The sequence below is a fragment of the Trachypithecus francoisi genome, unplaced genomic scaffold (assembly GCF_009764315.1).
Source record: "Trachypithecus francoisi isolate TF-2019V2 unplaced genomic scaffold, Tfra_2.0 Lachesis_group9, whole genome shotgun sequence".
NCBI classification, from domain to species: Eukaryota; Metazoa; Chordata; class Mammalia; order Primates; family Cercopithecidae; genus Trachypithecus; species Trachypithecus francoisi.
In genome coordinates, this window is record NW_022681474.1 from 19,038,931 (window position 1) to 19,052,206 (window position 13,276).

General features: G+C 44.5%; 1 protein-coding gene across 1 annotated transcript in view; it reads right to left on the bottom strand.

Moving 5' to 3' along the window:
- The window catches only part of RSU1 (Ras suppressor protein 1), a 257,697-nt gene that overhangs the window by 177,789 nt on the left and 66,632 nt on the right, over positions 1 to 13,276 (bottom strand). The window contains 2 exon segments of the mRNA XM_033209683.1: positions 6,553 to 6,568; positions 6,571 to 6,672. Coding sequence (XP_033065574.1) covers positions 6,553 to 6,568; positions 6,571 to 6,672 — 118 coding nt within the window.

The following is a 13,276-nucleotide window of genomic DNA, read 5'->3' on the forward strand; positions in this document are numbered from 1 at the left end:
TGTGTGGTGTGTGGAGGGGATGTGGTGTGTGTGTGGTGTGTGTGGTGTGTGTGTGGTGTGGTGTGTGTGTGGAGGGTGTGCTGGTGTGTGTGGTGTGTGTGGTGTGTGTGTATGAGGTAAGGATGTGGTATGGTGTGGTATGTGTTTGGGGTGTGTGTAGGGGTGTAGTGGTATGTGTGTTTATGCAGTATGTGTGTGTGGTGTGTGTGAGGGTGCGTGTGTGTGTTTGAGTCTGCATGTTTCCAGTGAAGTCTAAGGAATTTTTTTTCTTTTTTTAAATCATACTTTAAGTCCTAGGGTACATGTGCACAACATGCAGGTTTGTTACATAGGTATACATGTGCCATGTTGGTTTGCTGCACCCATCAACTCATCATTTACATCAGATATTTCTCCTAATGCTATCCCTCCCCCAGCCCTCCACCCCCCGACAGGCCCCAGTGTGTGATGTTAAGGGAATTTTTTTCTACACTATCTTTTATCCTTTTATCAAGCCCCTTATTTTTCTTAATGCAGTTCCCTTTGAACGTACTTAAAAGCCAATTTAAAATAAAACTTTAATAAAAGTTGACAGATATTGAAAGATGGAAGGGACTGTGACAATAAAAATCATTCTAGCCATCGATCCTTCTCATAACAGATCCAGCTCGGTCCAGCCCTACCAAGCGGGCCTCACCAGAAACAATTGACAGCAGAGGGGACAACCAAAAGGGAAACGTGCGTTCCCTCTCTCAGGCAGAAAATGTGGGTTCCCCATCCCAGACTCAACAAAACTACCTTCACGACTATCTACTGCCATGACAGCAACAATGAACATTCTCCATGAAGTCATAATTTGTAAAGCACATTATGGCAAGTACTTTGCTTGTTCACTAAAACTACCTTGTAATACAGGCAAGATGGAGCTTGTAATTAATGCTATCTTGAGATGAAAAAACAGCCTAAGAGAGAGTAAGGAGCAAAGACTTCAGAAGTGGGTGACGTGTGTCTGGAAGCACCCTGTACCTCATGGAGGCCAAAGCCACTCCAGACCCGTGGGCTCCTATGCAAGGATTCTGAGAAGAAGTGCAAGTCAGAGACAGAAAGGAAGGTAGAGAAGCCTACACTGGGTGCTTCTGTCTTTAAACACTGCTTTAAGTTATCCGTTTTTGAAAACTGCTGATTCCTTAACATTTTTCTCTGCAAATAAAAAAATACACTTTTGCAATATTAGGTACAGGAAATCCACAGTTAAACAGGCTTAGAGGGAAGAGGCATCTCACTTGAGAGAGAGCTCCCATTCAATCTCCAGCCCACAGGAAGCCTGGGGCCCCTCCACCTCTTGGTGGCCAGAATCTACTTAACTGAAGGTTCCTTTTTCCTTTGAGTGACAAAACAATACCTACAATGTGTAAGGAACACAGCAGAGTCCCATGTGCAGCTGACAGCAGTATGTAACAGTAGTAGGCACACCACCCTGGGGGGCAGAAAGGAAGCCCTTAAACAAATGCTGAAACTTCAGAAGAACTGCTAGCAACAGTCCCGGCTACAAATGGGGCAAGGAACTGCAGAGATTTCTGGCTACCTCTTCAGAGCCCAGACCATGTGCATGGTGATCTGTTGGCATCTTTCTGCAGAGTGAAGGCTGGAACATGCTGGCTGTCCCCCTTCCCCCCAGAAGGTGCTAACATCCATCTCCATCCATCCACATTTCCACGTGTAGGAATTCCACGTTCAGGGCCCCACTCTGACACTGCTAGCAATCAAGATTTCCATGAGAGGTTACAGGGGGAGTAGGAACAGAATGGAGCTTTAAGGTAGGAGACAGCTAGGTGAGGAGTCTGGCTCCAGCACTTGCTAACTGTGTGACCTTGACCAAGTTACTCAGCTTCTCTGAGACCGAATTTCCTCAAGTATAAAATAAGGCTGATAACATCTTCAGGGCAGGATCACTGGGAGGATGAGAGAGAAAATATGTGAAGCACCCAACACCCGATCTATGGTTCACATGTGGCTTCTCAGGAAAGGAGAGCCGTTGCTAGAATTATTTTTCAAAAGATTTGAGAGAAAATTTTGAATCAGCCCTAAGTGAGCAAGCTCACCTCATGACAAGCCACTTCGGATGGTCCGAATATCAAGTGTGGTTTTACTATTTGTGCCACACTTGCTTAATCTCAGGTGACTTCAGGTGTTGAAACATAAAGCTTCATAGGGCTCAGCTATGCCAATTGCTATCAATTCTTTGTTTGCATGGGAAGATTTTTCAAATGCATGTTGGAAGTGGGCAAATGTCTGCATATGATGGAGAAATTTATAAAACCAGGATGTCTAAGGCTATTCAGCATCTGTTTTCCTTTTCTTCTAAAGCCCCAGAAAGGTCTGTACAGACTCCTTTTCAGAGCAGTTTCTTCTCTGCAGGTTGTCTTGAGCACCTCCAGCTTCAATAAAACCTTCTTGGCTAAAGGCACTAATTTTTCTCAACTCCACAGTGACCTACTCACAGTTATCAAAAATAAATATTAAAAAAATCTAAGCCGAGCCTGGTGGCTTACGTCTGTAATTCCAGCACTTTGGGAAGCCAACACAGGCAGATTGCTTGAGCTCAGGAGCTCGAGACCAGCCTGGGCAACATGGCAAAACCCCGTCTCTACAAAAAAGACTACAAAAATTAGCCAGGTGTGGTGGCATCTACCTGTGGTCCCAGCTACTCAGGAGGCTGAGGTGGGAGGATCACTTGAGCCCAGGAGGCATAGGTAGCAGTGAGCGGAGATCACGCCACTGCACTCCAGCCTGGGAGACAGAGCGAGACCCTATCTCAATAAATAAATAAATAAATAAATAATCCAAATCCATAAGTACCCCACACGGTACTTAATAAAAACGTCTATGTGTTCATGAGACAAGCTCTAGCAACAAACGAGGTCAAACGTTATTTCTGAATAGTTGGGCACAGTGGTCCTGCTGTGAAGTTATCCTAGAAATAATCATCAGCATGGGAACATGTGTGGTTTCACATTTTTTGGAAAATAACTCTAGGAAATAAACTGCATTTAAGGAATTAAGAACAGAAATAAACTTTCTTTTATTTATTTGGGCGGCCTAAAATTATCTCATGTCTTACAACCAACAGAATAAACTGCAAATACTATATAAAACTTTGAAAGCAAATTCTTATTGAGGGTGCCTTTTGGATCACGCACGCAAGTGGCTTCCCTGCTCCGTTTTGTGATCTCCTGTGTGTATGCTTTCTTTCACCCTGGATCCTTAGAATAAGGAGTCCTCGCTATAACTTGCCTTACTGTGTGAACATAATTCTTTATGCCATTTGAGGATGGGGCATCCTTTAGTGAAACCCATCTTAGCTCCTTTCCCTGAGAACTGGGAGGTTTTCTTCAAACTTTGACAACTCCATCTATGCAGCTACGTAATTAAATACAAAAAGCTTTACACAATCAATAAAGCAACGACAGCCAAAAGTGCAAACAACTCCAAAGAGAACAACAAGGCAGCTAAGACGCATTCATTGAAAAAGAAAAGTTTAGGGCTGGGCACAGTGGCTCACACCTGTATTCCCAGCACTTTGGGAGGCCAATGCGAGCGGATCACCTGAGGTCAGGAGTTCAAGACCAGCCTGACCAACATGGTAAAATGGCATCTCTACTAAAAATACAAAAGTAGCTGAGTGTGGTGGTGCGTGCCTGTAATCCCAGCTACACGGGAGGCTGAGGCAGGAGAATCGCTTGAACCCAGGAGGTAGAGGTTGCAGTGAGCTGAGATCATACCATTGCACTGGAGCCCGGGCAAGAAGAGCAAAACTCTGTCCCAAAATTAAAAAAAAGCACACAACACAACAAAACAAAACAAAACAAAACAAAACAAAAAAAAACGGAAAAGAAAAAGAAAAGTTTACAGCTCTGTCCTATGGTGCCTCAAACCAAACAGAACAAAACCTGAGCTTATTATTTTCTTCACAAACCTGTCTCCATCTGTTCTATTTTTCAGTTAACACAGAAACATAGGTATCATTCCACCCCATCAGTTACTGTCTGTCAATGTTACCACTTGTATAGTTTTCATATAAAATCCCTCCCTGCCTCCACTGTCACTGTCCTAGTTCACATGGGACATGAAGCTCATGTTCTTACTGGTCTCGTAACCTCTAGTTTCCCTCCTTCCACCCTCTTCTCCACACTGATCTTTTGTAGGAAAATCTGACCATATCTCATATCCACTACTCGGCTATGCAAATTTCTCAATGGTCAGCATGATAAAATTGGAGCTCGTTTATTTATTTATGTATTTATTTTTGAGATGTAGTATCACTCTGTCACATAAGCTGGAGTGCAGTGGTACGATCTCAGCTCACTGAAACCTCTGCCTCCTGGGTTCAAACGATCCTCCTGCCTCAACCTCCTGGATAGAATAGCTGGGATCATAGGTGCACGCCACCACACTTAGTTAATTTTTGTATTTTTAGTACTGATGAGGTTTCACCATCTTGATGAGGCTGTTCTTGAATTCCTGGCCTCCACTGACCTGCCAGCCTCAGCCTCCCAAAGCGCTGGGACTACAGGCGTGAGCCACCACGCCCTGGAGGAACTTGTTTATTTAGCACAGAGGCCTTTCATTACCACTTTTGACTCCCTGTCATTATTATAAACATTTATTTGTTTATAGTTGGTTTCCTCAACTGTAATGGAAGCTCCATCAGGGCTGGATGGCCAGTAGCTAGAACCATGCCTGGTATGCGATTGGGAACTTAGTACATCCTCGTTCCCTGAAGAGCAGATATCCAGGATTCCCTGTCTAGCCTGACCTCTGACCTTACAGCCGCCTGCCTCACACATTATACTGAACAGTGCCAAAAAACCGACAATTCCTAGGCCCCAGGCAGGCAGTGCTGTGAGCGTTTAAATATGTCATTTGTGACTGGGCGTGGTAGCTCACGTCTGTAATCCCAGCACTTTGGGATGTCATGTGGGTGGATCACGAGGTCAAGAGATCGATCGAGACCATCCTGGCCAACAGGGTGAAACCCCATCTCTACTAAAAATACAAAAATTAGCTGGGCATGGTGGCATGCGCCTGTAGTCCCAGCTACGCGAGAGGCTGAGGCAGGACAATCGCTTGAACCTGGGAGGCAGAGGTTGCAGTGAGCCAAGATCACATTACTGCACTCCAGCCTGGCGACAAAGCAAGACTCCATCTCATAAAATACATAAATAAATTTTTAAAAAGGCAAATATCTGACCAGCATCTATTGCCACTCCACATCAATCACTAACTTAACCAGAGCATTTAGTGGCTAAAATTTAATGAATATACGACTTTGCACAGAGACTGAAGCATGAATGGGCAGTTTCATCTAACAGCTGTGCCAATGAAGATGGCATTCTGATGCCGCAGTTCCGATTTGGGTGTATGGACGTATTGGTCTGTTCTCCCATTGCTATAAAGGAATGCCTGAGGCTGGGTAACTTACAAGAAAAGAGGTTTAACTGACTCATGGTTCTACCAGCTGTATAAGAAGCATGGCAGCCGCTGCTTGTGGGGAAGCCTCAGGGAGCTTTTACTCGTGGTGGAAGGCAATGCAGGAGCCTGTGTATTACATGGCAGGAGAAGGATAGCACGAGGGGTCTTGCAATAATTCACTCACTATCATAAGGACACTACCAAGAGGGGATGGTGCTAAACTATTCATGAGAGCTCCGCCCCCATGATCTAATCACCTCCCACCAGGCCCCACCTCCAACACTGGGGATTACAATTCCACATGAGATTTGGTGGGGACACAGATCCAAACCCTGTCAATGGAGTCTGATGGAGCCTTTAGACCCATAACCTATGGGGTTCTCTTCCCAGTTTGGCCACTAACCTCAGGGGTGACCAGAACCCAGTCCCTTAGCCCCTTTGAAAAGGCTTGGCTTCCTCTGTATAAAATGAAAGCACTAAAACCTGCCCTCCCTACCTCACAAATGTTGAGAGGATCAAGTGCTGCAAAGCAATACATGAAGACAGGTTATCATTATTATTATTTACTGCTACCTGGTTCTGCAACCTCAGTTGACTCAAAACTTCACCTTTGCATAAAGAAAGACAGAGAATTGTCACCTCTCAACTACAGAGAAGAATTGCAAAAATGAATGAAGCAACATTAGGGAATATATTCTTCCCTCCGTGACATGAAGGTGCTTTGTAAACCATTCCTATTTAACACAGAGAGAAAAAAAATCAACCATATTACAACTTGTCTGCCAGTTCATGCTATGCAAATAAGTCCCTTCTTGGTCAACAGAACTGAGATAAAATTTTACTGGACACAAAATACAGTAAAAATGTAACTTCCTTATTATGCCAACTATTAGCTTCTCAATTAGCTCTCAAATATTCACTAATGTAGGCCACCGAAAGGATATATTAAAACAATAAAACTTTTTTTAAAGCCCAAAACACAAAAAGAAATTAGAAATCCACTTCTGTGCAATGATATAAATGGAATTCCTCCCTTGGCCCTACCCAGCACGCCCCTTCCACTCTCTTCCTCCCCATCCTTTCCCCTCCACTGACACTCACCCAAGGTTCAGGTGTTGAGGTTTTGAAGGCTGCTGATCTGTGTGGGCAGCTCCTTGATCTGGTTATTAAAAAAGTTGAGCACTTCCAAATTCTTCAGTTCTGCGATGTTGGGTGGTACCGCTATGGAAACAAAAATGCTCAGTGTGAATCTGGGGACGGAACTCCTAGAAAGGGACGGCAGCGGCACGTTTTTTTTCCTTTCAAAGCAAAGAAAGATTATAACTCCAAAAGGACCATCGAATTCACCTACCGGTCTTATTTATTTTGTACAGGTTTTTCATAAGCAGTCGCTCACTTCGGAGTGGCCGCTGAAATGCTTCTTTGTATCTGATAAGCTAAGTGTCTGGCATCGTTTGTTTCACATGGACAATGACGGGGCAACAGAGCCAAGATGCACAAAAGAGAATTTCTGTACCATAAACAGCCTATAAAAATACTGTGAAGCATACATACTTATGGTTGTCACATAGGATCTTATAAGTGCAACTGTTGTTTTTTTTTTTTTCTTTTAGTTTTCTTGCATTGCCACCAGAAGCAAGATGGCGACCTCCAAATCCCTTCCGGGGTGGTGTACATTGAAGCTGCTTAAATAACCCAGTATCTGAAGGGCTGTCCTCTTAACATTGCATTAATAACAATATAAGCTCAATTTTAAATGATGAAATATTCGACCTCCCTAGTTTCTGATTTTCGCCTCTGGAGTAATGTATCTTGATCAATAACACACACACACATACAGACACACACATACACACACATACACACACACAAAGGTTACATCAGATTAGCAACAGATCGATACACTGGTATTATATAGAAATACAAAAAGTCAACTCAGTAGCATGCTATGAATTCTAGTATGCAGATCCAAGGTGAAAATCAGCCATCAGAGATCTGAAAGGTTCCTCCTTCCCCAGCATATATACACTTGAAAATACAAATGTAAAAGCCAAAGGCATCTTCATCTCAAAAGCACAAACTATAAATTGGTAGCAGAAGGAGTTTCCATAGACTGTAATTCATCTATCCCATTTGCTATTCTGTCTTTCTACAAACATATCTGTGGGTGATAAGCTTGGCCATGGTTCACATAAACTCTGATACCAAGACTATCCAGGTAACTAAGAACATGAACAGGGGCCTGGAGCCCAGCCCAAGAAAGTGTGATGTCTCTTATCGGTCAGTTTACTTCCTATTCCATCTGCTTCCTCCAGGGGTGCCCCAGGAGGCCAGGAAACTAACCTGCTTCCTGCGGTCAGACCTAAACTCAGACCCAGGAGCACTTGTGATTTGAACCACCACAAAGGTGTGTGTAAAATGCCAAATGTACATCTAAAATATTTAAGCAGTTAGCCATTTCAAGAAGACTAGTTGATAACTCCCAGGGGAACAAAAGTATAGGGACAGGCACTTTGCTCATTTCTGAAATGTCTAAGGTATCGCTGGCTATTCTTTTAGAGGTAAGGCTTGGTGAAAGGTAAAAGAGATGCTTTCACTGGAAGAACGGACTGTGAAGAATACAGATTACTCTGAACTGGGGCACATGGGCAGGGAGCAGTGGTCTAGTGAGCAGCCCCTGGGTGAGCTCCTGCAGTGGCTGCTGAGAAAAGAACAGGTTTTCATCGGGTAATCTAGACAGCTCAAAGTTCCTCCAGAACCCTCCCTCTTGGATACCTGCAGGAATGCAAACAAACCCTACCTGTACAATGTGGCTGCAAATGTACATTCTTTCTTAGGTGCACAGTCCATGGAACACTTCTGCGCAAATGAATGGTATTCACTGTGTGTAGGTAATTACCAAGAAAATCACCGGGGCCAGGAGCGGTGGCTCACACCTGTAACCCAGCACTTTAGGAGGCCGAGGTGGGTGGATTACCTGAGGTCAGGAGTTCAAGACTAGCCTGACCAACATGGTGAAACCCCGACTCTACTAAAAATACAAAAATTAGCTGGGCGTGGTGGCAGACGCCTGTAATCCCAGCTACTCGGGAAGCTGAGGCAGGAGAATTGCCTGAATCTGGGAGGCAGAGGTTGCAGTAAGCCAAGATCATGCCATTACACTCCAGCCTAGGTGACAAGAGTGAAACTCTATCTAGAGAAGAGAAGAAGACTGGACTGGTGCAGTAGCTCACTCCTGTAATCCCAGCACTTGGGAAGCCGAGGCAGGAGGATCACCTGAGGTCAGAAGTTTGAGACCAGCCTGGCCGACATGGTGAAACCCCATCTCTACAAAAAAAAAAAGAAAGAAAAAATTAGCTGGGCATGGTGGTGCACACCTGTAGTCCAGCTACTCGGGAAGCTGAGGCAGGAGAATTGCTTGAACCTGGAAGGCAGAGGTTGCAGTGAGCTGAGATCACGCCACTACACTCCAGCCTGGGCAACAACAGTGAAACTCTATGTCAAAAGAAAAAAGAAGAGAAAAGAAAAGAAAATCACCAGGCTGTGCCTTCTGGGTCACTGGGATGTCATCTTCTCCCCCGAGATCATGAAGTATATACAGCACAGCTGCCCATAGACCTCATCCCTTCCCGTCCACCCTCCAGCGACCACTAAGCCTTCATCTGATTAGTTCGAAGACCACATTCATCTGATTAGTTTGAAGAGCAATAACGAAAGTTAGTGAAACCAGGAGAAAATGATGATCTCAATTTAGCCACAAGCCAAGAATAATGCGGCCAGAATTACTGCTGTCTTCCCGAAGTTACTCTGCCAATACAATTAAATGCTGGTCTAAAGGTATCGCCTTTTTGACAGGATGAGAGATTATTTCACTCTCCTTGCTAAATCAGTCCAATTTAAAACCACAAATTATGCTAAATGTGATTTAGGGCTTTGTTTTGTGAACGCAAACAATAACCCCATATTCAATTTACCAAACCTCTCCCAGCCTTTCGGTGAGCATGTGAATTTTTTGTTTAAGACTCCATTCAAGCTAGGTGAGGAAAAAAAATAATACACAGCTAATATGCTCCCTAAATATACAGAAATTTTTTAAACCCCCAGCCACAGTGAAAATCTAAAGAAATTAACATGCAGACCCTTCTGGATGGGATGGTATTCACTCTTTGAACCAATATTTAGAGAATGCTGAATAGGTGCACAGTGCCATACTTGCACACACAGCATCTCAATACTCTGGGGATAAAGTAGAAGAGGCACGTTATTTAAAGAAAGTAAGTTACAAAAGACACAGTATCAAAGTCAATCAACTGAAACAGGCCTAGTGCTTGGAAAATAAACTACTCGCAACCAAACTTTCCAGAAAAAATAACCCAGTTAGCAATACGAATTGTGCCATGACTACATCCTATACATACGGGGCGGGAACAATTTTAGCTATTCCAAAAAGACCACTGCAATATTTTATCAAAATATTCTATTGGAATTTTCTAGATATCTATAGGACGCATGAGCAAGAAGCATTTTAAAACCTAACAGTGTGCATCAGTATATTTCTTATGTCTTTGAAACGACCCTTTTTCATCAATCTGTCCAGCTTCTGATCTATGACCCCAGCTGACCTATGACACCACAGGAACTAAAGAGCAACATAGTCCCTGACCCTACAGTGCTGTGTGTGCCCTCACTCAACTCATAACCTCTCTGGGCCTCCATAAAATAAGAAGGCTGGATTATGACCATTTCCCAGGTCTCTTCCACCTCGTGTTAACGTTCTACGATTCTAAGAGGAGATGGATTATGAAAATCAATGACATGGCTTTAAATAATTCAACAAATGGGGCCCTCAATTAGGAAGCATAGTCATGTAGAACTTTGCTTCTGACAGAGAATTGAGTATCATTTTCTGCCTCGCCAAAGATGGTTGCTTTAATTTTGAGACTTCAGTTGCTAGGTTTGGGGGAACAGTCCCAAAGAACTCAGATATCCCCTGGCCCCTCAATGTCACATTCCACTCTAGCCGCAGGGTCACAGGACTGCTGGCGACGCTCTCGTCCCAGAGCCGCTGCTGGTGTTTTGGAAAGGTGACAAGGATGTGGTCACATCACCCCAGAGACTAATCTCAAAGTTTCTTCTGGGCTTTGCAGCAGTTCCGCCTAACACACCCGCCATGACCTTTTTTCCTTCAGGTCCTCCTAAACTGAAGAACCCGAATGTGATTCAAGAGTTTTGTCCATCTCGTGTGCCAGCCCAGACTTGGCAATTCAGCACCCCCGTCTCCACCCGCACTGTTTCTGGAAGGTTCTACAAGCGGCCCAGAGTGCCCAAAGGGCTCATTCACTTCTCTTTGGCCAGAAGCACCTCCACTTTGCTGGACAGGCTGGAGAAAGCAAAGCCCATCTGTGTGAAATACCGACACCCCTTCCTGAGCTGAGCAACAGCTTCTCCTGAAAGGACATGTATCTCTGGCCATCAGTTACATCTGCAACAGGCACGAGCCACCCGGGACTGCACCGCTGATGCATATTCACAAAATCAACAATCAATCAGCTCAAGAATAGGCTTCCCCCAACTGGCCAGCAGCCCGCAAACTGTCTCCCCTCCACAGGAAGAATCCAGATCACCTACTGTTACAACAATCGCAGTTTCAATTCTGTTGAATTCAGTAAGGAAGATTCTGCTCTATGATCTAAAATTAATAATTCCACAACTACAACTTAAAGCATTTTAGGAGTTTACACAATAATAATTAGCCGGGTATGTTCTGGGGATGGGCGATCTGATGGACAGCCACTAGCTATATGCAGCTGTTTGAATTTAAACTTAGATTAATCAAAATTAAATAAAATGATGAATGCTACTGTTGGTCATAGCAGCACCATTTCAAGAGCTCGACAGCCACATGTGGTGGCTAGTGGCTCCACTACTGCGCAGCAGGGATACTGACCGTTTCCATCACTGCAGAACGTTCTATTACACAGCCCTGCCCGATGGCAGTGGGTCTCAAACCACAGAGACATCAGAACCACCGGAGGGCTTGTTAAAACACAGATGGAGGGGTATCCCGGAGTTTCTGATTCAGTAGGTCTGGGGTAAAGCCTGAGACTCTGAATTTCCAACAACTTCCCAGGCGATGCCAATGTCGCTGGTCTGGGAACCATATTTTGGCTCAGAAAACTTTCAATTCATTGGCAGCATCACCACTATCAATCCAACACATACGTCCCTTACCCCATGCGATAATGCAGTGAGTATAATCATCAATCTGATCCAAATGAAGATGCCTCTTGAGCCTGGGGATTGATGACAAGTGAAACAAATGATACTCTAAGTAGCTAACACGTTCAACGTGGGTGCCACCATCAAACCCTTTCTAGTCAACTTCTGCCTCCTCACGCAGGATTTTATGGTGAGATCAGTATTAAGATGCACAACTCTCCAGAGGAGAAAAGCCTTGAATTCCCTAGCACACGGAATTAAGTCACTCAGTGGCAAATTCATCATGACCAAGGGTAGTCATACAAAGAGATGTCACCTGGTCTACTGCTCGGCTTCAAAACACTGAGCCCTAACGGCAGGATGCTGGGTGGTACAGACAGATTAGGGTGCAGCTGATATGGGGGTTTTTTGAGCAAAACCATCTTGTGGTCCTTGAGGCAAAAAAACAAAGCTGCAAGGAACGACAGACTCTGGGAGCAGCAGGCGCCACGCAAAAACATAAGGACAGGAGCTCTGCCTGGGTGCAGCCCACGGGAGGGTCAGGGGGTCACACTTTGGTCTTTAGAGCCATATGGTTACCAGCGACAGCCAGGTCCTCTTCAGCTCCAGAAGGGCAGCACTAGACCCTGCACCATGCTAACGCACACCCACGGCTGCCAGGAAGCCAGAAGCTGCTCCGAACACATGACGCTTTCCATCCGCACCACAGGCATGAAATCTGGAGGTGACCTCCACCCACCATCTCCACCAAACTTCTGGGGAGTTGGGGGCTGCACTACACCCAATTGTTTTTGCAGAAGCACCAAAGGATGTTTTTAGAGCTGGTGATTCCTGAGCTAGGGCTGGCCCAGGGCATGAAAGCCAGGGGACCCAGCCTCTTTGAAAGAAGTAAACTGATAGCTCAACCTCTGCCTCCAGTGACGGACTGTGAATTACAGCAAGGGAAGAAGAGGAGGACTTAGGGCAGATACTTCGTGTGAGGCAACTGCTGACAGCCAGGACCAGGACGGCAGGTGGCAAAGGGGCATGCCCACCCTTGTGCTGCAATGGAGGCAACATTACTGTCTCGTGCCCATTTCCAGGATGCAAAAGTGCCACCCACTCTCAGGCCAAAGAGTCCCCAAATAAACCACATGGCATGAGTCACAGCAAAATGAAACCGAGTACCATTGCTTCTAAAAACCTGATATATTGCTATTAAAAAAAAAAAAAAAGAGGTTTTTGTCTGTTGTTATAACAAACGAAAATGCCTGGGCAGATGTTCACAATGTCATATATTTCTACAGCTTTTTTTTTTTATAAAGCATAGAAGGACAGAGGATGGTAGAAGATATTAAAATTAGCTTGTAAGATAACTTAGCATATTACATTACTACAACCAAGTTACTAGAAAAATTACTAAAAACTTCCTTGCCCCAGCATTTGATGAATATGATACCGAAAAACAAGTGCCCCCCTTTGGCCTGAATGAAGCAAGGGAGGAAAAAAATCAAATTAGCAGAAACTCGCTGAAATATGATTTAGGGCATCCATGGTCAAAGTAAAAGCACAGCCTTTTTAATCTCTAGCCATAATAACTGGAGAACATGAGTCCATTCATAGCACA